The sequence below is a fragment of the Melozone crissalis genome, unplaced genomic scaffold (genome assembly GCF_028551555.1).
Source record: "Melozone crissalis strain CALT ecotype California unplaced genomic scaffold, PUWL_Pcris_2 ptg000041l_1, whole genome shotgun sequence".
In the NCBI taxonomy this organism is placed as follows: domain Eukaryota; kingdom Metazoa; phylum Chordata; class Aves; order Passeriformes; family Passerellidae; genus Melozone; species Melozone crissalis.
This window is the reverse complement of record NW_026535819.1, coordinates 5,997,811-6,023,133: the sequence shown is the minus strand read 5'-3', so window position 1 is coordinate 6,023,133 and position 25,323 is coordinate 5,997,811. Positions and strand designations below refer to the sequence as shown.

Genomic DNA, 25,323 nt, shown 5'->3' with positions numbered 1-25,323 from the left:
GTCACCGCGCGGGGCCTTGTGGGTGTTGCAGTCCTTGGGGACACCGCCATGTTGTCCCTCCTCGTGGCCCGGGAACACCGAGCGGTCCCCGCTGCCGGTGGTTCTAAAGCGCGTTGCTGTGTGCCCCGTGTGTGCTTAAACACGTCAGGAGTTAAACAAAGCTTCTGCTTCTGCGGCTGTGGCTGTGATGTAGGGAGGCCATGGCCAGGCAGGAGGACTCCAGGGTCTGGTTCAGGGGAGCCTGAGTTCCTCCCCCGGCCATGGCTGTGTTCAGGTGCAGCACAAAGAGCTCGATCTGAGGCTGTTCGAACCTGGTCCCCAGGGTGGACAGCACCAAGGACCGAGCTGTGGCAGAGGTGACTGCCAGTATCCTGGTCATGGGAACCACCAGCCCCCTGGGAAACACAGACACCAGACCCCTGCTGGGTCCAGGCCACCTTGGTGTCCTCCATGGTGACACTGTCATGGAGCACATCAATGTCCCCAGAACGAGAGAATGGCTGGTGGGCAGTGCTCCTGCTGGCAGCGAGACATCCAGGGGATGCCATCCAGCTCCCACCCCACAGGGGCTGAGCACGAGGTGTGCATGGCAGAGTCCCGTCTGCAGGGCTGGAGCCTCACCCACAGAGATGGCAACCTCACTCACAGGGCCGTCACACTCCTCTGGGGCTGCCACCTGCTTCCATGAGGCTGCCACCCTCTTTTAGGGCTGCCACCTTCCTCTAGAGCCAGCACCCAGAGGTTTTTGGTTGCGCACATCTGGCAGACATCCCCAAACCGGGGAGGGATTTTTTGAGGTGACTTTTGAGCAGCCAGGCAGGTGTGAGCAGCCACAGGGAGTGCAGGAGCTGTGGGGACAGCATGAGGGCAGGCAGGGACAGTGGTGAGGAGAGCACTGGGGAGGAACAGGGCAGGGAGCAGGGGAGAGCACTGGGGAGGAAGCGCCGAGCGAGCGATGAGTGACTGCAGGGGGGGCAGGAAGGGAGGAGCGGGCAGGGAACGGCTTCACAGTTTCAGACTTGTCCCTCTCGGTCCCTGCGGCCTCCGAGCAGCGCGGCCATGGCCGAGGGCCAGAAACGACGGGGCTTCAAGAAATTCAGTAAGTGGCCACAGGACAGGGAGGGTGGGCAATGGGGTGCTCACCTGGACATCTCGGTGGGTAGGAGGATGTGAGAGAGTTGGTGTTGAGTGTGTGCTCACAGGCTCTCTGGGTCATCCCATCCAGGGATGGAATCATCCCATCCAGGGATGTTTGGAGCTGTGACAGGCTCTGCCCTCATTAGAAAGCTCATTGGGGTGAGGGGCTTTGGAGGTTTCCATCCACAAGGCTGGGTGCTGGCTCAGGTGCTGGGTGCTGGGACTGGGACCACTGTGCTGCAGCCCAGCCCTGTGCTGGATGCTGGGATGTGACCAGAGGGATGCACAGCAGGGTTTGGGGGTCTTCACTCCTTAAATCACACCTTTCAGGGTGCATGGCTTGGGTACAAGCTGGTGCTGGGGGCCAGGGGTGGCTGGGACCCTCAGCCCAGGGTGCTCCTGCAGCACAGGGATGGGGGTGACACAGAGGAGCAGGGGAGGGAGCCTGGGAATGGATTCCCACTGGCTCTTCAGGGAGGAAGTGCTCGATACCCACCGGGAGCGAGCTCTGCACTTTCTCACAGACCTCAGCTTCCCCCAGAGCCCCGGGGGCAGCTGCAGTGGCCTTCACCCCATTCCCAGCGCTGCCTGTGCTCTCTTGCATTCCTGCCTGGGGCTGGCGCCAGAGGGGGGCCAGTCCCTCCCCTCCCCCGGGACCCCTGCACTGGCCAAACACAATCCCCATCCCAGCTGGGATTTTCCTTTGTGGTGGAGTGCTGGGGAAATGGGGAAAATCCCCAGTGCTGCCTTTCCCACCTTGCAGCAGCCCCAGGAGCAGCAGGTAGCAGAAGATGCTTGGATCCCAAGGGGATGGATGTTTAGCACAAAGCAGTTTTGCACTCAGGCCATGAGGTTTGTGCCTCGCAGAGGGGCTTTGGGGATGCAGCTCCTCCAGCTGCAGGGATGCCCTGCAGAGCCCATGGGTGGCAAGTGGAGGTGGGAATCAAGAGCTGAGCAGCCCGGGACACCCCGCTCCTTGCTCAGCACCTCTGCAATGTGGGAATCCAAGGGCTGAGCAGCCTGGGACATCCCAGTCCTTGCTCAGCACCTCTGCAATGTGTCGCTTCCTGCCCCAGCAAATCCGCCGAGCTTCGCAGAGCCCCAGGGCAACATCAGCATTGCAAAACCCCCGGAGGCACGCAGGGAAGCGCTGCTCAGCAGCACTGCAGCCACAGGCTGGCTCAGCCCGAGCGCTGACACCGGCACCATCCAGGGGCGCTCAGGGCTGAGCCGGGGCTGAGGTGTGAAATGCAAAGCCGCCCTCCGGAGTTATAAATACTTCTCTGGCGAACATGTTCGTGCTCAGCACTTGCAGGTGGCAGCTGGAGCAGGCGAGGGGCTGGGTGAGGAAGTGGGGAGGTTATCTCCCGCCTGCAGCAGCACCCGTGGCTGGTTCCTGCTCACCGTGCTGGCGAGACACGCACATGGGGGCAGGTCAGGGCCTGCAGGACCCCCATTCCCTGGGGAGATGCCGGGTGTCCCAGTTCTTGCATCCTGCAGGGCTGCCCTGAGGCTGTGGGGATGAGCACAGCCCTGCCCAGAGTCCCCTGGAGGCAGTAGGCAGGCAGAAATAATTTCTAGAGCTGCCTGCTCACGGGGTTGGGTGTTTCCTCCGCCCCTCAGTTGTGGTGGGGAGATGCAGCTGCAAGATTTGCCAGGCACAGGAGACTTCTGCTCCCCAAGGGACCAGGGCAGAGTTAGCTGGTACCCAACAGAGATGCCTCAAGCAGCATCGTATACACCTCAGAGCAGAGCGATGTCGTGCCAAGCTGGGCCTGCAGATGTGGGTGTAACACAAGGCTGCAAAGAGCCCCATGATCACCCCAGCCCATGATCAGGGGCTCTGGGATCTCCCATCATCACAGCAGTAACCCCACACTCATCATTCCTTTCTCCTTGCCAGAGTTTTTCAAGTTCAAAGGCTTTGGGAGCCTGAGCAGCATCCCCCGCTCCTTCACCTTCCGGCGCACCTCTGTGGACCCCGAGAGTCTCAGCTCACATCTCCCACCTGCCCATGGCTTCCTGGGAGAGCCCTTTGACAGCACCCAGGATGATCTCAACACCGTGCCCAAGAGCCCTGGCTCCTATGCCCAGTCATCCAACATGTACTCCCACATGGGCACCATGCCCAGGGTCAACCTGGGCAAGGCAGGGAAGAGCCTGGGCAAAGACAAGAGCAGCCAGAACTGCTGGGACAAAGGGACTCCCAACAACAAAACCCCCCAGACAGCCCTGGTCCCCTTAAGCCTCAAGTGCCCTGACGTGTCCAGCAGCCCTGACCATGGCACAGACTCACCCTCGGCTGCTGGAGAAGCAGAGCAGGAGGAGGAAAAAGCTGAACCTGGGGACACCCTGGAGGCAGCAATGGCCAGGACAGACCAGGAGCCTGCAGGAAATGTCTCCTGCCCTGGGACAGAGGCACCAAGCTCCAGCCTGGCTCCAAACCCCAGCCAAACCACAAGCCCTGACACAGCAGCTGGAGCAGACACCACTGATGGGGATCTGCTGGAAAAGGGACAAGAGCATCCTGACAAGATCTCCCCAGACAGGTATAGCCCTTGGGGTTTGCTCTGCCTTCTGCTCAGACCCCCCTTTTGCCCCTCCAGGGCAAGAGGAGGGGGCTGGGACAAACCAGGGTCACTGCCATGTTCCCCCGTGCCCGCAGTGCCAGCGGGATGCACCTGGCCGGTGGGACAGCACAGCTGGAGCGGGCTCAGGTCAGCGGCTCCATGGGAACGAGGTTTCCTGTGGGATTTCTGCTCCCTCCCGTTTCCGGACGGGCTGGAAACATCTCGCAGCCCCGCTCTGCCCCGGCATCTCTTTGTCCTGCGGCGGCCGCGTTCCAGCACCGGGATGTGCTGCTGCTGCGGAGAGCTCACACCAGCCTGTTACAGCCTCCTCCTCCTCTCACTCTCCTCTTTTCCACCACCTCTGTCCTCTCCCCCTCTGCCGAGCAGCACTGCCTCTCCCAAGGCACAGGGGCAAATCCTGAAACCAAACACTCCGTCCCCATTTCATCAGTAAACCCCCACTCCAGGCACAAATCCCCCCACTCCAGGCACAAATCCCCCCACTCCAGCCACAGTCTCCCCCTCCGGGGGAATTTGGAGGTTCAGCCCTCTGAGATGACGGACAGATTGATTTTTTGGAGGGTTTTGACCGCAGAATCAGCCAGTGGGATTTTTATCCCCCAGCCCCACGGCATCTCTGGGTGTAAGGGGCCAAACGCGACCCCAGCCCAGCAGAGTGTGCGGGACTGGGGGGGACACAGGCAAAGGCGACCCCAAATTTCTCCCGAAAACATTTCTCCCGCTTTCCCTGGCCTGTCTCTACTCTGTGCACTCCTGATGTCCCTGTTTCCCCTGCACCGCCCCGGGGCCGGGGGCTCCTTTTCCTGACTTTGAGCGTTCCGGAGCTCCGGGTGGTCCCGGCAGCGGGGCGAGGAGGAGAAATCCGGCGGTGGGAGCGGAGCACACACTGCTGTTGGCCCGAAGGGTGGGCCGGAGGAGGGCCGGCACGGGAAGGAGGAGGGTCCGCCACCGCCTTGCGCGCCCCGAAGTCGCGGCGCTCAGTGCGAGGCGGGAGAGCGCGGGAGAGCCGCTCCCATCCCCGGGCCCATGACAGCGCTGGGCAGGAGGTTTCCCACCCTGGGACAGGGCAGGTAAGGGGTCCTGGCCCCCCGGCCGCCCCGAGCACCCCGGCACAGCGGAGGGGATGGGGAGGGACAGGCTGCCAAGGGGATTTGCTTGGGGCGGGCACAAACTTGGAGGCAGATGCCGGAGCTGAGCCCTGCTCGGTGCCGAGGCCACCGGCCCGGGGTGGTGTTTTCCTCAGGGAAAGAGCTGCTGGAGCCGCACCAGGGGCTGCGACCGGGGGTTTGGGGGGCTGCTGGCGCTGTCGCATCCTTTGGCGAGCACAGAGTGGCAGAGAGTCCCCAAGGAGGCTGCAGAGGGCTCACCCAGCCCCTGTGTCTCCCAGAAATTCCTTAGATCCCAAGCCAGTGTGGCTGGGAGCCAAGCAGCAGTGGGACATGGGTGGGTCACGTGGGCGTCTTGAATCTGGATAATGGGTTCCCAAAAATTGGGGGTCAAATGCATTTTTGCATCCTGTGGGGTTTCCCCGATGATGGGTGTAGCCTTGCTGCTTGCCAGGGAAACTGAGGCACGAGGGTGACCAGAGCAGGTCGTGGCATCAGGGTTATGTCTGTTGCTCCACACTCTAACCAGGAGCCCCTGCCACAGCCCCTGGCTCAGGGAACAGCCGTGCCAGAGCCATCCCAAGGCCAGGCCCTGCTGTGGGGCGAGCGGGAGGAAGTGGGACCGGGACAGAGCTGCGCCCCAGCCCTTCCTCCTGTGCAGGCACATCCCTGGGCTTGGGGACAGCCTGTTCCTGCCAGGCCATGCCAGCAGCATGTTCCCTGGGGGAGGGAAACAAATCTGGCCCTGGGGCACATTTCCACCTGGAGTATTTCTGGTGAGGACAGTGCCCAGGAGAGGGTGGGTGAGGATGCTCCGGCGCAGAGGGCTTTCCCAGAACCAGGCCTGTGAGGGGGGAACTGTGCTGTGTGGGACAGGGAGGGGCAGGCGGCCTGTGGAGCCTCTCAGAGCAAGGCGGTGGCCGTGGCTCCGGCAGGGACACGCTGACTAACGGGAGGTGGCCGCTGGCAGCTCCCAGGGCGGACGTGACTCGGTTTCCCCGTGCGTGGCCGTGCACAGGGCAGGGGAAACGCCGCTTCCCGCAGGCACTGCCTGACACTCCCTGCACTGCCAGCCAAAACCTCCCTGGAGGCAGCTCCACAGAGGGGGAAACTGAGGCACGGTGCCCACATTTGGTTCCCCCGGGGTTCAGCCTGCACCGGCGTCCCAAGGAAAGCAGAGCCTCGGCTACAAACCAGGGCTGGACTCACAGGACCCTCCTGGCCTGTTCCCAGCAGCCAGCCCGGAGCTTGGCACATCTGTGAGTGCTGGTGATGCCTTCCCCAGCCCACCCCACCGAGCCCCCACTCCCCAACTCCATCGCTGCAGCTCTGGGTCTCAGCAGCTCAGCCACGGCCGCGCTCCAGAGGCAGCCCTGGAATTTCTCCCAGGCTCTCGTCTGCCCCCAAAAATGCCGTTTCCTCCAGGAATGTGCAGAACCAGGGGGGCTGCGGTCCCAGCTGCTGCCCTTCCCCGGCGCAGGGGCCTCTCCTGCTCGGGCTCTCCAGCGTCTCCCAGCTGCTCCCATGCTCCCGACTTCCTGCCCAGAGGCCCCCCGTCCTCCTGCGGGTTTTTCTCACGGCTCTCGCAGCACCAGGCGGCTCTGCAGCGTGTGAAGGGCAAACAGGCTGGAGAGGCAGCCCGCAGCTGCCCGGGGGAGTCTGCATGCATCCCGCTCTCACACGCTCTGCTGTTTTCTTCACCTCCAAAAAAGTATGGGCTTGATTTCCAGCCCCTTTTTCCCCCCTTCCCAAGCTGGACACCAGGGGATGTGGTCTGCACTGTGGGCTTGGGGAATCACAGAATTGCTAAGGTTGGAAAATACCACTGAGATTGAGGCCAAAAGTCAACCCGGCCCTGCTGTGTTCAGCACTAAAGCGTGTCCTTAAATGCCGTGCGTGAGGCACTAGAAACGCTGCTCCCATAGGCACTGCCTGACACTCCCTGCAGACCCCTCTGGCAGCCAAAACCTCCCTGGAGTCAGCTCTACAGAGGGGGAAACTGACGCATGAGGTGCCCATCCGCACCTTTTTTAAAGATATCCGAGGGTTCCAGAAGTGGGAATTGTCTTCTGGATGGTTGGACACTACGAGGGGCTGATGCAGACTCTGTCACAGCCCACTGTAATGCCGTGGGGGATGTCCTGTGGAAAAATGCCTGGCAATGGTTGCCTCTGCTGTCCCTGCTTCCCTTTGGGGAGGCCACCAGGCACCACCTTCCACCTGGAGAGAGCCACAGAGGAGGAGTTTGTCTCCCCAGGGTTGCTCCCAGTGTGGGTCTCAGGGAGAAGTTGTGTGCAGGACCCTCAGCAGTTTCCGTCTGACGTATGTGTCCCTTCCTGGCAGGGAAGGGACATCCCAGGTCTATGATGACCTTGGATTTGGTTATTCCTTAGTTGCAGCTGCCTGTCCTGGTGTGTCAGCCTGCCATCCCCAGGCCCCTGCTGCTGCCTTGTGCCCAGGCAAGCAACCTTGGCAAACAGCAGGATGCCCATACTCAAGCTTGCCACTGGAGAGGCAACAGGTTCTGTATTCTGGTTAAAGACATCTGGATTTTTGTGTTTTATTCAGAAAGGTGAGACCTCAAGGTAGCCTATCCCAGCTCAGGCTGTTAAAGCCTGTCTCCTTTTGAACTCTCTGTTTCTCTGGGACTCTTCCATATGGACACTTATCTGGACCCCTAAGAGCATGAAAAGCAGTCCCAGTCAGGACATCAAAGTTCAGGCCTAGCTTTGGTGGGAATTTGAATTCTGTACAAAGCCATAAAGTCAAAAATGCTTGTCTGGGTGGTGTGTCCCAACTGCTGCCCACTGGGAATGCAGCTCTGCCAGGGAACAGGAGCTCCCCCTGGCCATGGATCCCCCAGCACTGTGACCTGCAGGGACCCCAGCCCGGCTGCTGGGTCTCCCTGGTTCAGCTCACAGGGTCCCAAGCCGATTTGGGGCGAGATCCTCTAAAAAGGCTTCATTCTGCCCTGATCGCATTAGGGAGGATAAGCCCTGTGCTGAGAGTGGGCACAGAGTAGGCAGGAACAGTGCTGGGGCCCTGGGAACCTCTCCCAAAGCCATGGCCATGCTCTTGGCACCGTGGCAAGACAAGGGGCACAGGCCCCACTCCCCCAGCTGTGCCACCACTGCCTTTGACCTGCATGTCACAACTTACTGCCCTTTACTGATGTATTTTTATTGTCCCTCTTCCTTTTAGCCACCACGATGGCCTGGAGTCTGGCAGCGAATACGTGAAGGTAAGACACAAAGTGTGATCTCATCCCGTCCCAGCTGGGTGCCAGGGGTGGAGAGGGGATGGTGGCCCTGGAACTGCCCAGGTCTTACCCCAGCAAGCTGCTCAGTTCTGCACCCCTCCTCCTCTCTCTTTTTGCCCCTGGAAGATATTTCTGGCAAGGCCAGGGAAGACAGAGGAGACACAAACCCTACGTGGTCGCCCCAGTGCTGTTCCCACAGGAGCTGCTTGCATTTCATGTTCCCAGCTCCTTGTGAACGCCCACAGACGCAGCCTCCTCCCTCCGCCCCCACGTCAAGAAACGGAAGGGTTTGAGCCACTTTCGTGGCTGTCACATGAAAGTTGGTGTAAATCTCTCCAAATCTTTTGCTTATCCTCCAGCAAACTATTAACATTCCTGAGGACTCTTCATGTCTGGCCAGAAATTCATTAGTGAGGCGCCTGGCTCTGGAGGAGAGCGGCCCTTTTGCAGGAGGCTGCTGGCACGATGGGGCACTGGGCAGGCACAGAGCAGCGGTGGCAGGGGTGCTGTGAAGTTTGGGCACAAAGCATTGAAACCCACTGAAGTGGTCACTGCCATGGCATGGCCTTTGGGGTGTTTGTTTAAGGAGAGTTGGAGCTTCCTGAGTCCAGTTGCCCAGTGGGAATCTAATCTAGTCTGCCACTGGGCACATGGGGTTCTTGAGAAGTGACTTGAGGTGCCCAGCTTGGGTGGTCTAATCAGCAGAGCCCTGCACCTTCATTTTTTGGACTTGGGGCTCCTGGTGGTGGCTGTAGCCAGACATGGAAATGTGGGAAGCCCCTGTGGCAGCACCAAATGGCAGGCTTGGGAGAGAGCTGGCTGGACCCTGAGCTCATCTGCTGCCTCCAACAGGGGTCATGTCCATCCCTGGGGCTAATGAGGACCCCACATGTGGAGTCTGGCACTGGCAGCCTGTGGGCAGTGGGGTCAGATGAGGTTTTTGTTGTGCAGCAGAGTGACCCTGCGGGTGGGAAGCTCTCCTCTCTGTGCCCTAAAGCCATGTGGGACTGGCAGAATGGAGCTCACAGGGCTGGAATGGGACCTGTGCCAGGACAACAAAGCTCTGACTGGGCGCATTGGGTCTGGCTGTGATGTAGTTCATTTAGTTCATTTTCCCCTGCAAAGCCAATACACTGGCCTCTGCAGGGCAGGGCCCTGGTATGGGGACCTCAGGATATGCAGAGAAACTCCTGCTCACACAGGCAAGTCCTGTGAGGGCAAGGAGGGGGTGAGGGGAGGAACAGAATAATTGGGGGTGTTTTCCCTGGCATTGTCAGTGTGTGCACCCAGAGATGGACACGTTTTATGGCTCATGATTTAATAGACTGAAGCAATACAGGTGGGGAGCAATGGATGTGGCTCTGCCTTTGGGATCAAATACATTTTGGTGAGCCAGGAAAATTGCCTACCATCCAGTCAGATCCCAGACCTGATCTATCTGGCCTTTATTTCTCATCCATCCCTGTGGTGTCCAGAAACAGCCCACGGGCTGTGATTTATACACCACTTCCCTTTGGTCAGAGAAGCAACTGATGGCAGCAGTGACAGCAGCTATTTTAGTCAGATCAGTAATTATCCAGAGTGTGAGTGACCGGGATGACAGGGACACTCCAGCTGATTGCAGCGCTGTGCCTGGCTGGCAGCCCGTGCAGCTGCAGGGTGCTCAGCACCCAGCAGTGTCCAGCCCCAGATCCTGCAGGATTTGGGGTGGGAAGGAGGCTGCTGTACCTGCCTTTGGAGCAAGGGAGGATGGGGATGGGATCTGCTGCTGGTTGGTGTAGCTGGGAGGGAAACAAGCAGAGGGAAACACTGGTGAGGGGTGAGCAAAGGAATGACAGGAAGAAAAGAGCTGGTGAAGGAGAAGGTCAGGAAGAGGGAGAGGATGTGTTGCAAAGCCCTCATGAGCAAAAGCTGACATGCTTTGTCCAGGTGGGCACCAAGGATCTGCCAAACATCAATCCTTGAGCTTCAGCTGCAAAACAGCCAGGGCTGGTGCTCCCGTCATCAAGCCTGGCCTGACTGGATGTGCAACCGGGAGCTAGAGAGGGTTGGAAAGCCAGGATCAATAAGCACTTGGTAATTAATGTGCTTTAATAATAGCCTAAGGGCTGTTATTTCCAAGCTGCCTGGGGATCTGCACACCCAGCTCTCTATTTCAACATCCTAGCCACCCCAGCTTTGCCCTTTGTGCAGGTGAAGGAGCTGCAGAAAGGTGTTACCCTTCAGGAGAGCAGCGAGCAGTAAAGCTGTCACACGTCCTGTGAGAGCTCAGTCAGGGGTTTCCAGCTTCCCTGTGAGGAGGGGCAGCACAGTCACAGCTGAAGGACTTCACCCTGCAGCACCCCGTGAGGCTCCCGCTCACTTGTTGGTGAAGGGCTCGGTAGGAAACCATGGGGAGAAGCTCCATCACAGGGGAGAAGCCCAGGCAGGAGGATGATTCACCACTGCATCTTTTTGGAGCAGCATGTCCCTGCACAGTGCCATCTGCTCTGTCCCCAGGCAGGAGATGAGGAGGAGAGTCCCTGCCCATGCTGGTGGGGCTGCAGGCACCCGTGGGACCCGTGGGACCTGCTGCCCCATGTTCCCTGCCCCCAGGCTGTGTGCTGCCACCAGTCCTCCCATGCCTCAGCCCTCTCCTGCTGTTCAGCCGTGCTGCTCTCCTGTCTGCTCTCTCCCCTGCAAATCCAGGGGCAGAGTGAGAGCCCGGCCAGCGCCTCTGAGCTCTTTGTTCTGTGCAGAAGGGCTGCTTGCTCAAGCAGAGACCTGTGTCTCATCAGCCTCAGATGCTGTCTCCTTGCCTGGTGATGTGAGGGGCTCGTTTGAATTAATTAGCAGGGAGGCTGCAGGGTTCTGTGCTCGGTGGCAGCAGGAATACCTCTCCGAGGTCACAGTGTTGCCTGGGAGGCGTGGGGCTCCTCCTTGGGCCGGGACACGCTTTGCAGATGGGAGGGTGAAGCCCCCAGTCACTGAAGCACAGCCAAATCCAGGCCGTGCAGTGCAGGACAGATGTGGAGGGAGAGCAGCAAGGTGTAGGTCCCTGTCACTGCCAGGGCTGAGGGAGCCCCTGCCTGTCTCCAGCACAGCTCCCCACAGCGGGTTCAGGCAGGGTTTGGGGGATTTATTCAAAAGTCAAGGCTGGAGCAGTGCTTTGAGTCATCAGTGCTGCCTTGCACATCCCATACGTGATACTGTGGCCTTAATTAAACCGAAGCAGAGCCTTAATTAAACACAAGTCAGAGACAGCCTACACAGGAAACAGGCAGCTGGCTCCCTGCCAGCGAGGTGGGCACTGGTGTATCTCCCAGAAAGGTGTCACCATGTGGGGCTGAAGGAAGACAGGATGGGCAATAGGGGACAAGGCTGCCCCTGACCAACAGGCATCACTGGGGAGAGCAGGCAGGTTTGGGATGGGGAAAAAAGGGGTGCTGTGTCCCCTTAGAGTGTCTGATCCCCTCAGAGGAGCCAATTTCTCTCAGAGCACCAGCAGCCAGAGATGCTGGTTCCCCTCAGGGGTGTCTGTTCCCCTCTGAGGAGCTGGGTCACCTCAGAGGAACCAGCCCCACTCAGGACACGGTAACCGGGGTGCCAGTTCCCTTCGGGGATGCCCGATGCCCTCAGAGGTGCCGGTTCCCTTCAAGGCACAGGCACCTGGGGTGCCCGATGCCCTGAGCGATGCTGCTTCCCCATGCAACACAGGATTGCCGCTTCCCTTCAGGGGTGCCCGATCCCCTCAGGGATGCCGGTTCCCCTTGCGACATGGGAGTGCCGGTTCCTCTCGGAGGAGCCGGTTCCCGTTCCCCTCAGAGCACAGGCAGCCGGAGTACCCGATCCCCTCAGGGATGGCGGCTCCCCGTGTGCCATGGCAGCGTGGGTTCCCCTCGGAGGAGCCGGTTCCCGGTTCCCCCGCAGGGCGCGGACAGCCGGGGTCCCGCTGCCCCCCGAGGTGCCGCTTCTCGGTTCCCCGGAGCCGGGGCGGCCCCCAGGGGCGGGCCGGGGCGGAGCCGCCTCACCGCGCCCGCCCCTCGCAGCCGACAAGGGATGAGGTAATCGGGGAAGCGGCTGAAATTGAAGCCCGGCGGCGGCGGCGGAGGCAGCGGCGGTGCAGCCCGGGCCGGGGCAGCCCCCGCCGGGCGCGCCGCGCCATGACGGAGCGGTGCAGTCTGTGGAGCGCCCTGTCCGCGGCCGCCTGCTGCTTCTACCGCGGCTCCTTCATGCAGGTGCAGGTGAGCGGGGGCGGCGGAGGGAGCGCACCGGGGGGAGCGCACCGGCTGCTGCCCTGAGCCCGGCGCGGAGCCCCCGCCGGGAGCCGCACGCGTGGGGAAGGCGGCGGGGGCACGGGGAGGGGAAGCGTGCGGGGCACCCCCGGCCACGCACCCGCCGGGGGCTGCTTGGAGAGCGGGGGAGCCTCCCCGGGGAGCCCTGCGGTGCCCCCGCTCACACGGAGCTGCTGCGGGCAGCGAGCGCGGGGTGAGCCGAGCGCCGGGTCGGGAGGCACAGCTCGGCCCCCCTGCAGCCAGGACCGAGCAGCCAAAGCCACCAGCAGAGCCAGACCAGCGCTTTGACAGGCAGAAAAGTCTCTGCAGGCAGCCCTCACCTGCAGCAGACCTCGTGAAGGGGAGCATTTAGCATCCCCCAAAAGGTGGCATGTGCCCGGAGCATCACTGAGCACAGGAGGGAGATCAAGCCCAGATGAACACTCAGCTTTTTGGCCCGGGTCTTCATCTCTGTGCTGCACTGCACAGGTCTGACTGGTGGGAGAAGGCTGGGATCCATCTGTCACCTGTCCTGTGGTGGTTCCAGCACTGCCACTGTCTGGGCACAAGTCTAGGTGTCCTATTTTTGGACTCTGGCATTTGCACAAGGGGGACACGGTGGTGGGAATTGGTTCCCTCATTTACTGAGTTTGAGAGCAAAGGTGTTTAGGACTGCAGGAGCCAAGCAGGCTCTGGTCTGAAGCACGAGCTTTAGTATGCTGCAAGTTAGAAGGGAGCCGGCAGCCAAGAGAGCTGGCAGTGTTTTTCAGTACTCCTGCTGAGTGAGGTGGGTGCTGAGCTTTAGAGATTATTCTGGGTAAGACGGAGCCCAGGAGCAGCATTTCAAGTCTTGTCATGATTGCAGCTGATCTCAGCGCAAAGCCAGGGATTTTGATTGCTGGTGGGGGTGAACAGGGAAAAGCAGCAGAGCTTTTTCCACTTGTCCAAAGGCCACTGAGCAACACGGGGACATGCCCTTGGGCTGCACATTGCAGGGGGTGAGCGGCTGCTTTCAGCCAGCTGCTGCCACAACAAGGCAGGGACAGGTGAGCATCTGGCTCTCGTGCGGGGATGTGAGAAGGGATGAAGGGCACTCCATCCCAACCCCGGAAAGAGTTAAAAGTGAAGCCCTAAGTGCTCACCTGGCTCTGCCAGATCTTTCACCATCTATTTGTGTCCAAGCGTGCCCAGCAAACACACACTGAAGTCCCCATGAATGACTGGAGCACTTCCAGCTGACAGCCGCATCCCTGCTCACCGCCAATGGCGGTGCACCCAGCCTGGGAAGCACTGACATCATCTCTGGCCAATAGCAGCTCCGAAAAGGGATGCAGCAGCAGCCGCTGCCGCCGTCTTGGAGTGAGATAAGTAAAATATAGATGGATGGAAATGTGTGTATACACACAGACACCATCACTGCATTGGAGAGCTGCGCCCCCGGGGTAGCAGTAGCAGCATACTCCACCGCCCTGCCACGCAACCTGGGGTGCTTGTCCCACCTTAGAGCACCCAGATGTTCCTGGCCATCAACCCCAGCTGCACCCCACCCCTGCCAGTGAGATAGAATTGCTCCAGAGCTGCCACAAAGGAGCACAGGCAAGGGGAGAGGAGAGCATGAGGGTAGCCAGGACTAGTCCTAGGAAGGTCTTTGAACTCCAGAACAAAGATCTTGAGCCAAGATTTGCCTTCAGTGGGGACTGATGGAGATGTGACATAACCAAGAGATGCCTTCAGTCACCTATGGGATGACAGATAGGCTGATGCCTTCTCAGAAGCCATTTAGGTTCTTAGCCTCATTGCAAGAGAGAGCAGAGGAACAAGGGTTTTCTTTTCCATATGGATATCAAGATCAGCAGGACAGACTGGCTCACAGCAGGACATGCAAACTGAGAGCAAGCCCATAACAACCTGGGCATTGTTTATGGTGGGGTTTTCTCATGGTCAGACAGGGTGGAGTAATCATTTTTGGGTGGTGCCTGGACTGGTAAGTCCTGCAGCAGTCCTGCATCAGTCAGGCAGGATGGTTCTTGGGTTTGCCATGATGATGCAAGGATGTTTGCTCCAAAACACACCACTGAAGTAGCCCATTGCCAGGTGTGGAGGAGGCAGAGAAGACCCCTCATGCAAGGCTGTGTCTTTCCCCAGACACCTATTCCCAATGGCTTGTTACTCCATTTCCTCACAGTTCTGCTTCCCAGGCCCCAGAGCTGCTCCAGCAGCCAGAGCAGGGGTGGAGAACTGCAGAAGGAGCTGGGATTTCCCTAGCCATGCTCCCAGCACAGGGTAGGCAGCATGAGCAGGAGGGAGAACAGATGTGCTTGGTGCCTTGGGGTTAGTCAGATGTTATCAGCAGGGTGGGGTGTGAGTACACCTTGCTCTCCAAGCTGACTTCATCCTCATCTGCAACTCCTCCAGGTTGGGAGGGAAGAGCAGGAAAGCAGCATGGAAATCACTCCAGTTTCATAAGATTTCCTCTGCAAGGATAGAAAGCCAAATGCCAGCCTTTGAAGCTCTCCTTAGAGCAGGCAGAGTGACAGCTGCTGGTTTTACACACACCACAGGCATCAGCACCCTCCATCCCTGCAGCTCTTACCCTTCCACTACCAGCTCCAGTCCTTGCCACTCAGCTGGAAGCACATCCTCCATCAGGAAAGCAGCACAGAGAGTCAGGGAAGCAGGCAGGGTTGGAGAGCCTCAGGAATTGCCTCCTCATGGCTGCTCCAGAGGATTCCCCAGCCCCAGGACTGTCAAACAGCCCATGAGGGCACTCTCCTTTCTCCAGCCAAGCCAGCTTGGCTGCTGGTTGGGATTCCTCAAGCAAAGCTTGGCATCATCTCTGGCACATTTTGAGCTGGTTCATCTGGTGCAGCTGGTTTGGAGAACCACTCCAGTCCCCATTTTCTCCTTCTTGGCTGCAAGATGCCTTGGGGTTCTTCATGCTAGAGCTCAGCATAAGATGGGGTGCTAATGGGAGTCCAGGCTTTTCCCCACACCCAACCCACAGTGTGCAGCACCTCACATGGGGCTGTGCATGGTGAGACATTCCCTTGGCACAGCCGGGAGCGCCAAGCGCGGCATTTCAGCGGCGCTCAGACATCCGCTCACACCCTGCCATGCCGTGCCATGCCAGGCTGTGCCAGTGCCTCGGCACCTGGCCAGCTGGCAGCTGAGAGCCTGGCTCCTTGGGGACACACTCCCAATGGAGCAGGGGAAGCTCAGGTGCTGCTGAAGGGCTCTGGAGGGAACACGGCCCTGCACAGCACAGCTCATGGGGAGCCCAGCTCCCACACAGGAGGGGAGCACACAGGTGATTTTGGCAGCTTGTTGGATTAGCATGAGAGACTCACAATAAGGACTGGGCTCAGTTACATCACACCAAGGAAAAGGGCTCCCCGTGATCAGCCTCATGCTGCCTCCCCAGCCATTATAGCCTGACAGTCACTCCAAGCAGTGGATTCTTGGTGGCCATGCAAATCAGCTGCTCAGACAAGGAGCTGAAGGGACAAGCCCTCCACAAGGCTGGAGAAGGTGGCTCCTGACACTCTCTGCTCACAGCTTGGCTCCCTCCCCCATCTGCAAGATGCAAAGCCTTCCTTGCCTCTCCCAAACCTCCTGTTCTCTCCTGCTAGCTTAGCTCATGGCTCCTGGCATGGATGCCAGCCAGCTGCTGCCCAAATCTGGGCTTGGAGACACCGGGCACTGCTCAGCTGGGCTTGTGTTTTTGTTACCCTGCACATTTGCATGGGGAGGATTTGGAGGAAAACCCAGATGTACAATGCTGAGCAGAACAGGCACTAATCCCTGCTCCAGGGGTGGTGGGGGAGAGCTATAATCCAAACTGCTCCCAGCTCAGCTCTGATGGCTTTCACCTGCACAAACAGCAGAGGTTCCTGGGGGGTCCCTTGATGCCCCAGAGTTTGGGGGAACCCTGTCACAGAGAGGGTGCTGCAGGCTGGGGTCCCCCAGCACCCCTCGGCCAGGCCAGGTCTGCTCTGTTGCAATGGATTTGTCACCATGGAAACAGCATCTGCTCGGCCTGGGCCCCCCAGGAGGCAGCTGGACCCCTGCAGCATCCAACAGCCACCATTTATTTTTAATCGGGCTCAGCAGCACCCGGTGCCTTTGTCTGCAGGAGGGCCCAGAGCAGCAGCCAGTGCTGAGCTCCCTGCAGCCCTTGGCCAGGGGGGACAATGCAAAAATCCCTGCAGCTCCAGTCAGCAGGACCCTCTCTCAGGGAGAATAAACATGGTTGGATGAGCAAGTCAGAGTTCAATCCACACTGTTTTCATAGGCTGCCTCCACTCTGCCACCACCTTTGACTTGACAGGAGTTGGGAAAGGAGGAATAAAGGCAGGTCCAGGCTGGTGAGGGCAAGCCCTGGAGAGCACAGTCCAGGGCACAGGCCCTTTGCCACTGCCTCCTTCCATCTCCCCAGGCTGGAGCAGGGTCCCCAGGACAGCATCTCTGCCTGCTTTGGTGAATGAATGCAGCTACCAGGAGGGATGGAGCATCTCTGGGCAAGGAGAGGCCTGGGGTCAGAGTCCTGCTGAGGGACTCTGTGGGGTCCCAAGAATGCCACAAGAGCAGTAAAGGCAGGAGAGCAGCTCAGTTCTCTGCACTTTCCCTTGCTCACAGCCAGTAGAGGAGCAGAGGGAATCAATACAAGGCACAGAGCATGAGGCACTGGGCAGAGAGGTCAGCTCCAAGGCAAGTCCCTGAGCTGTTGGAGTGAGGCTGCAGCCCCCTGTGCTCTGGGGAACCACACAGGGTCAGCTGTGAGTGCCAGCCTGCTCCTCTGGCAGTGCCAGAGCAGTGTCAGCAGGGCTTCAAGCCCATGCCTGTCCTGGGAGACAATACCAGAATCCTGCCCCAACAGGCACTGGGAGCTGGGCCAGCCCTCACTGCGTCCTTAGAGCTGGCACTGCCACCACAGGGGAGCCAGACCACCGGCCACCCTCACTCCTGGCAGCACAGGAACAGGGCACCCCAGCAGCCCCATCCAGGCTTTTAGTCCATGGCAGTGGCACACGTGTCCCCCTCTCAGGACACCACACATCTGGGAAATGGAGGGAACCCAGAGCCTTGGCTCCCAGCCCTGCTCCATCACGCAGCTGTGTTGGTGCCACAGCAGGATCACCTCAAAGCCACTGTGTCAAACAGAACTGGCCTTGTGAAGCACACAGGAGCCCCAAACCTGTGCTCCCATCCCCAAAACATGCTCCACCATGCCAGCAGCTGCACTCTGGGAGCACTGGCCCAGCAGCAGGCAAGGAGGGAGGCAGGCAGGCTCCAGCCAACAGACACGTGAAGCCATCATCCCTTATCTCTCCAGGGGAAAGGAGGGGGCAGATTGCATCCTCCAGGCTCAGGTGCACCAGTGCTGGTGAAAGCTAATTTCTAAAAGCTAATTTCAATGCAGAAGGTTCCCTTTACATTTGTCATTACTGTTTATGCTGCCATCAGGCTAAACACAGTGAGTTAACCCTTTGAAAGAAAAATTGTGGTAGATATTTAAAGGAGGAGCAGTAATGCAGGTTTCCTCCTGAAAGAGTGCTTCTCACAGCAGTTCAGCCCCAGAGATGTTTAAGGGGTTTTCTCCTGCCCAACCATGGGCAGCACACCAGGCATAGGGTGGCCAGGCATGACAGGGATGTGCCCCTCTGAGTGCTCCTGGTGACAGGACCTGGCCATCAACAGGCACATTGCCACACATCCTTTGCCACAAGCGGTAATCCTCACACACGGCTGAGTTACCTGGCCTTTGGGGACAGCTGTGCTCCTGGCAGGTGCCACAGTCCCCACATGGGGATCCTTCCAGCCCTTCCCTCCCCAGTCCCTGCACTCTGCACTGCCTGACACTCTCTCTTCTCCTGTACAGTTCTCCAAGGAGAAATACATCCTTGACTCATCACCAGAAAAGCTTCACAAGGAGCTGGAAGAGGAGCTGAAGCTGAGCAGCACCGACCTGCGCAGCCATGCTTGGTACCACGGCCGCATCCCCCGGGAGGTGAGATGGGGAAGGGGGTGGCTCTGGGCACCCTTCACCCTTCACTTGGAATGTTGTGGGAGGCCACACAGAACCACCAGCCTTCCCTCCTGGGAAACATCTGCTCCAGGGCTTCATTGGCTCTGAGCTGTGTGATTTTCCCACAGCAAATTCCCTCTTGTGGCTCAGATCTGGGGGCAAGGGGAACAACCAGCGCCCCAGATAACACCCCAGCAGAGCATCCCCTCCTGCCCTGTGGTCCGTCCAGCCTGGCTGTGGCTGAGCTGTGCCCTGTGCCCCTGACAGGTGTCCGAGAGCCTTGTACAGAGGAACGGTGACTTCCTGATCCGCGACTCGCTCACCAGCCTGGGTGACTACGTGCTGACGTGCCGCTGGCGCAATGAGGCGCTGCACTTCAAGATCAACAAGGTGACGGTCAAGTCCAGCGATGGCCACAGCCACGTGCAGTACCTCTTTGAGCAGGAGAGCTTCGACCACGTGCCCGCCCTGGTGCGCTTCTACGTGGGGAACCGCAAGGCCATCTCGGAGCAGAGCGGGGCCATCATCTACTGCCCCATCAACCGCACCTTCCCCCTGCGCTACCTGGAGGCCAGCTACGGGCTGGCCAACGGCAAGCACGGGGGAGCCCACAGCCCCTCCAGCCAGAAAGGGCACATCAAGAGGAGGAGCATCACCATGACAGACGGGCTGACCGCAGACAAGATCACCAGGGCTGAGGGCTGCCCAACCAGGTGAGTGTGTGTGGTGTCGTCCCGGCTCAGCTGAGCCGAGGATCGGCCTCGGGAATGAGGGAGGGTGGGCTCAGTCACTGCTCTGTGGGTGCAGAGCAGAGGTTGGGGTTCAGGGATGGAAGAGAGAGACCAGCAGAGGCATGGGGGGAAGAACCAGTACTCGGCTGGAACTGGGTTTTTCTCCCAGGCTGGCTGCCAGCCATGCTGAGCTACCACAGCAGACGCCCAGCGAGCAGACATGACTTTAGCATCTCAGGCCAGAAGCCAGAGAGTGTTTTACAATCACCCAGTCCAGGATTACCAGCATGTCAGGGCTTGTTAGAGCCATGGAGCTGAGCTTTCCCAGGCAAACATGAGAGGAGAGTCACTCCCAGACACCAAGACAGCATTTGTTGTTTGGTTTTGAATGGCCCTTTTAGTTTCAGAGCCCTTTCCATTCAGCATTTGCAGGGAGTTACCAAGCAGGGCTGAAAGCCTGATGGGCAGGAGGAGACTGATGGGTCTGTGCTGATGGAGTCTGAAGGATCACAGCCCTCACAAAGCTGAGCTGTTCACATTAACCTTGGCCAGCTGGGCTTCTCCAGAGGTGGAGGAGGAGACTTCCTTTGTATGGCTCACTTTTGGCAGTCCCAGGCTGGCCAGAGCCCTGCAGGGAAGGCAGGGCCACACACATATCCTCACATGAAGCAGCAGCCAAGGGCAGACCCATCTACCCCTGCTTCCAGCAGGACACAGCCTGTTGTTGAACCAAGCTGCTTTCTCACCACCCTGACCTTCTGAGCCCAAGGGCAGGGTGAGAATGCACCAGCAGAAAACAGGCAACCAACTGTTGTGGCTGGGAAAAGGAAAACACTCAGACTTCCAGAAGAGCCCAGATCCATCAGTCTTTCCTCATCACTCACATTTTCCCCAAATCCCTTATCACCACCACTGCTGTCCCATTCTCCTCCCACTGCTGAGGCACAGTGCTCAAGACCAAACACATCTCAGCAGCCCAGCCCTCACCCACAGCAGGGAGGGCAGTGAATTACCTGCCATAACCTCCCTGCACTCAGCAGGTTTTGCAGCACCATTGACACACAGTGTTTGCACCAGGCTGCCACTTGCTGCCCCACCAAGACCTCATTGCTTGTTATGTAACTTCCTAAGTCCCGTTTCCAGGCACTTTCCAGCTCTCCTAAACTCTGGGTCAGAGCAACACCTAACTAGCCCAACACAGCTCCCAGGTAGAAATAGAGTAACACAGTGTTAGATACCACTTTACAGCAGAACCCTAGGAAACAACTGTCCATGACTTCTTTGCTAGATTCACTTCCCCACAGCACCCTAGAGTGGACCAAATTCATCCCATGCCAAGCAGCTTGGCTTGGCATGGTGTATGGTTGCATTGCTCTGCTCTCCTCTGTAGGACCAGGGTCCCTGCAGGCAGGGGTGTCTCTGGTTTATGGGGTCAGTGGGTAGTGACCCCCTCTGCTCCCAGCTGCTGCAGGGAGCTGCTGCTCTCTCCTTCTGCTGAGCCTGTTATGGGTTGTTGTGGAAGGAGGTGATGATCCAAGGGAGGTGTTGGGGCAGCAAACCCTTTAAGGGACTAACCTGTGCCGTCTGTCCCCTCCCCAGCGTGTCCCTGCCCCACCACAGAGACATCATCCGCAACTGTGCTGTCAGCGTGGACCAGATCCAAGACCTGCACTCCCCCATGTCCCCCATCTCTGAGAACCCAGCATCACCTGCCTACAGCACAGGTAGGCATTGCCCCTCCATCCCTCTGGGGACAGTGGGGCTGTGGATCAGCCTGGACTTGGCACTGCTTTGATGCAGGGACATGAGGAGGGGGACTTTAGGGACAGGACCTCAGCATCATTATGCAGCTGTCCTGGGATCAGGTGGTTCTGTTTGGGCAGAGGGGTTTTCCCTGAGCCCCGTGTCCCTGGGCTGCTCCATCTGCAGTCCCTATGTGTATGTGCATCTTCAGGCTTTGATCAGTGTCCCCTCTGCTCCCTACAGTCACACGGCTAAAGCCACATGCCTGCCAAGCATCTGGAATCACCCCGGCCTCCCCGGTCATAAGAAGGTCCAGCGAGCCCCAGCTGTGCCATGGGAACAGCAGCAAACCTCTCACAGACCCTGCCCACAGCTCCCACTCCACTCCCTGCCACGGGTACGCCCGAGCCTCCCCCTCTCCCTCGGTGAGCAGCTACAGCGACCCGGACACGGGGCACTACTGCCAGCTGCACCCCAGCTCGCCCCTCAGCAGGGACAGGCCGGCCCACGACACCAGGCAGCCGCCAGCAAAGAGCTACGTGGAGAGGCTAAAGGTGGAGGAAGGACAGAGAGGGACTGTGGAGAACAGCTCTGGGGAAGCAGAGGCAGGGCAGAGGCTGAAAGCAGAGCTGGACTTCAAGGGCTTTGTGCCCCCCACCATGGAAACAACCTCCTCCTTCAACCCTGCTGCCTTCCAGTCCCTGCTCATCCCCCTGGATAACAAACCTCTGGAGATGACTGTGCTAAAGAAGGTCAAAGAGCTGCTGGCAGAGGTGGACGTGAAGACACTGGCCAAACACATCACCAAAGTGGATTGCCTGGTATGGCCAGGGCCTGGAGGGAGGGATGGGTGCTGCTGCCATCTGATGGATCTGGGCTGGCAGGGATCAGTGCATCCCTGAGCATTGGAGCATCCCTGCTGGGCTCTGCCTTGTGTATCAGCCAGGGCAGGCAGGGGCTGGGCTGGGGAAAGAGGCTACCGAGAACACTTCAGCCTCTCCTCAATTAACAAAGCTCTAATTAACTTTCACCTTCCTTGCCAGGTGGCCCGGATATTGGGTGTGACAGTGGAGATGCAGCAGCTCATGGGGGTGAGCTCTGGCATGGAGCTGCTCACCCTTCCCCACGGGCACCAGCTCCGCCTGGACCTGCTGGAACGGTACGGCACGGCACGGCCTGGCCAGAGTGAGCCCTCTGGGCTGCCCTGCACGGCCTCCTCAGCCTGGCACAGGCCAGGGGACAGGACTGTCTGAGCCCCCAGAGCATCCCCTGTCCCTGTGCTGACCCCGCTCTGTGTCTTGCCCCCGGCAGGTTTCACACCATGTCCATCATGATCGCTGTGGACATCCTGGGCTGCACAGGCAGCACGGAGGAGAGGGCAGCCCTGCTCCACAAAACCATCCAGCTGGCTGCCGAGCTGAAGAGCACCATGGGGAACATGTTCAGCTTTGCAGCTGTAATGAGCGCCCTGGAGATGACACAGGTATGGGGACACTCCTTTAGTGCTCATGTCCTGGGCTCAGCTCCTGCTCAAAGTGAATCCCTGTATCCTGCAGGCCCCAAGAGTCACTGGGATGGGTGAAAGGGGAGAATGCCCCGGGTGGGAGGCATGGGGCCACATCCGCTGGGATGCAGGCAGGGAAGGGGAAGAGCCATCCCTCCACGGAGCAGACAGCTTTGTCCCGCCAGGATCCAATTGTTTTTCGGTGGTTGGGCTCTTTGTTTTGTGCTGGGCTGTGTTCCTGGGAGGAAATGAATCTGCCCTCCGGTACAATACAAATCAGTCTCAAGGCTGTGGCAGCAGCGTCTCTGGGCCACACTGCTCCCTTTGGAAGATGAAAGGAGATTAAAATTCAATTTTAAATCGAGCCCAGCTGGGAAGTCTTGCTTCCTGCTTGCACAAAGGAGGTGGAATGGCTGCCCCCTCCCTGCATCTCATCTTCAAGGCCGCTGCAACGCAGGGAGGTTGCTGTCCTGTGGCACGGGCAGGGGAAGAAATCCTAAGCCCAGCCTCGGTGCCAGAGCTGTGCTGTGTCTGGCCATGAGCACTGGTGAAGGAGGCTGGTTTTGGGAGAATGAAGCTGTTTTTGGGAGCATCAGGCACTGAAGGAAGCTGTTTTTGGGAGCATCACCCCAGTGCAAGGCTGGGGACTGTGGCTCCAGGGTCAGGCTGTTCTCCTGGTGTCTGGAAGCTGTGCTGCCCCAGCACCCTCTACCTGCCCCATCTCCTTTCAGATTGCCCGGCTGGAGCAGACCTGGATGGTGCTGAGGCAGCGGCACACCGAGGGTGCAATCCTCTATGAGAAGAAGCTTAAGCCATTCCTGAAGAGCCTGAATGAAGGGAAAGGTAACTGGAGCAGTTACCCTTGTCTCACTTGCTTTCTCCTTCCCACGTTTGTCTGGGCACAGCGTCACTGTTTGAGAGCTCTGACCCTGTCCCAGCCAATGCCAGACACCCTCTGGCTGCTGAGCCACCCCAGCACTCAGCAGAGCCTGTCTGGCCTTGTTTGCCCCTTCCTTCCCAAGGAAGCATTTCATAACTAAATAAAACCAGCAGCTGAGCCAAACCCTTGTGCTCGCATGGCAGTGAGTGCCAAACCAAGGGACAGGGCAGCCAGTTGGAAAGATGAAAAGCCATGTGTCTCTAATGCCTGGTGCTCTGTGGTCTGCAAACCTGCTCCTCATTGCAGCCCCGGGAAATGCAGCCTGAGCATGGCCATCAGCTTTCCCTTCCCAGAAACCCCGGCTGGGAGGGGCTGGTGTTGGACAAGCAATGGCCCCAGGCACAAACAGCAGCTGCTGTGTCCAGCTGAGCCTTGGAGCCTCTCCTGGGAGCATGGTGGCAGCCTGGTGTCACGGCAGCGTTTGTCACACGAGCACTCCACAGGGAGATGGGGAGGGGGATGCAGGTCATGGGGCCATGTGGGGTCCTAAGAGTGCCTCTCTCCCCAGAAGGACCACCGCTGACCAACACCACCTTTCCCCACATCATACCCCTGGTGACCCTGCTGGAGCGGGATGATGCCCTCACGGAAAGCCCCGAGCCCTGGGAGGCCACTGACAGCGGCGTGGAGGTGGTCATGGCCCACCTGGAGGCAGCACGGATGGTGGCCCACCACGGTGGGCTCTACCACACCAACGCCGAGGTGAAGCTGCAGGGTAAGCAACAGGGACAGCAGAGCCCCTTTCCCTCTGCCACATCCCAGCACCAGGATGGAGCATCATCCCACGGGTGCTGGGGGCGCCATCCCAGGGAACTGACCCAGGGAACTGACTCTCCCTCCTTCCTGCAGGTTTCCAGGGCAAAGCAGAGCTGCTGGAAGTGTTCAGCACCGAGTTCCAGCTGCGGCTGCTGTGGGGCAGCCGTGGGGCTGAGAGCAGCCAGGCTGAGCGCTACGAGAAGTTCGACAAGGTGCTCACTGCCCTGTCCCACAAGCTGGAGCCAGCAGTGCGCTTCAGCGAGCTGTGACCCCCCCCAGCTCCCAGCCTGCAGCCCACCAGTGGCTCTGGGGCAGGGAATGGACCAGGCACCCAGTGCCAGGAGGAGGAGAGATGGCCCAGAAAGGCACAGGCGTGGGTCAGCAATTTTGAGACAAAGAGGAGGAAAAGCGGCCACCTCAAATCTACACCCGCCTCTTCAGGACACAACAAGCCAGCGGTCCACAGTGCTACTCTGAAGAGTGGGGACAGTGTCTGGGCCATCCAGCGCTGGCCTCCACACCCAGCCCTGCCGAGGTCCACATGGTGCCCCTCGCCTCACCCTTTGGTTTTGTTTTTTTCCATCTCCATCTTGCCCACAGCTGCTGGATCCTGCGTGTAAATATATTTTCATGATGACTTCTTGATGTACAGACTTGTGAAGGACAGTCCTTGTTGTAAATAATTAGGCTTATTCATTTTGTCATGTAAATACATGTACATACCTCATGGGTTTGGTTCTTACATACAATAAACTTTTATCTCGTTCTTCAAGGGGACCCCCTGTCCTGTGGGTGTCCTTTAAAGGAGCCCCCCCAGGGGAGCAGAGCATGGGAAGGGCTGATGGGGGGAATCACCATGCTGAGCCTGGCCCCAGACCCCATGGTGGCCCAGTGACAGACAGCCCTTCTGAGGGGGGCTGTGTGCTGTCACAGAATGGTTCAGGTGGGAAGGGACCACAGTGGGTCCTCTGCTCCCACCTCCCTGTGGACTCCACGCCCTCTCTGAACAATCTGTTCCAGTGCATGGTCATTGCACTGCACTGTAAAGAAGTTTTTACTTGTGTTCAGGTGGAACTTCCTGGGCATCAGTTTCATCAGTTTCTACCCATTGACTCTTGTCTGCAGCACCACTGGGCAGAGCCTGGTTCATTTGGTTCATCTTGGCACCCCCCCTTAGGCATATAAATACGTGTGTGTGTATATATATATATATTTATATATATATATAAGCAGAGATGCAGGATCACCTCCCTGGCCAGCTGGCAAAACTCTCTCTAA

The 25,323-nt window shown here is 58.9% G+C and overlaps 1 protein-coding gene across 2 annotated transcripts; it reads left to right on the top strand.

Moving 5' to 3' along the window:
• Positions 1-1,059: 1,059 nt before the first annotated feature.
• On the top strand, positions 1,060-24,813 carry SH2D3C (SH2 domain containing 3C). Of its 2 annotated transcripts, XM_054284398.1 has the most exons (12): positions 1,060-1,099; positions 3,041-3,686; positions 8,036-8,075; positions 18,225-18,353; positions 18,639-19,084; positions 20,702-20,826; positions 21,089-21,666; positions 21,889-22,004; positions 22,157-22,328; positions 23,081-23,192; positions 23,798-24,004; positions 24,139-24,813. In XM_054284398.1, exons 1-12 carry the CDS (start codon positions 1,060-1,062, stop codon positions 24,312-24,314), a joined length of 2,787 nt encoding a protein of 928 aa, XP_054140373.1. In that variant the 3' UTR covers positions 24,315-24,813. The 2 variants fall into 2 exon arrangements, with proteins under 2 accessions (XP_054140373.1, XP_054140374.1); XM_054284399.1 differs by lacking the exons at positions 1,060-1,099; positions 3,041-3,686; positions 8,036-8,075 and adding an exon at positions 12,184-12,316.
• The last annotated feature ends 510 nt before the right edge of the window (positions 24,814-25,323 follow it).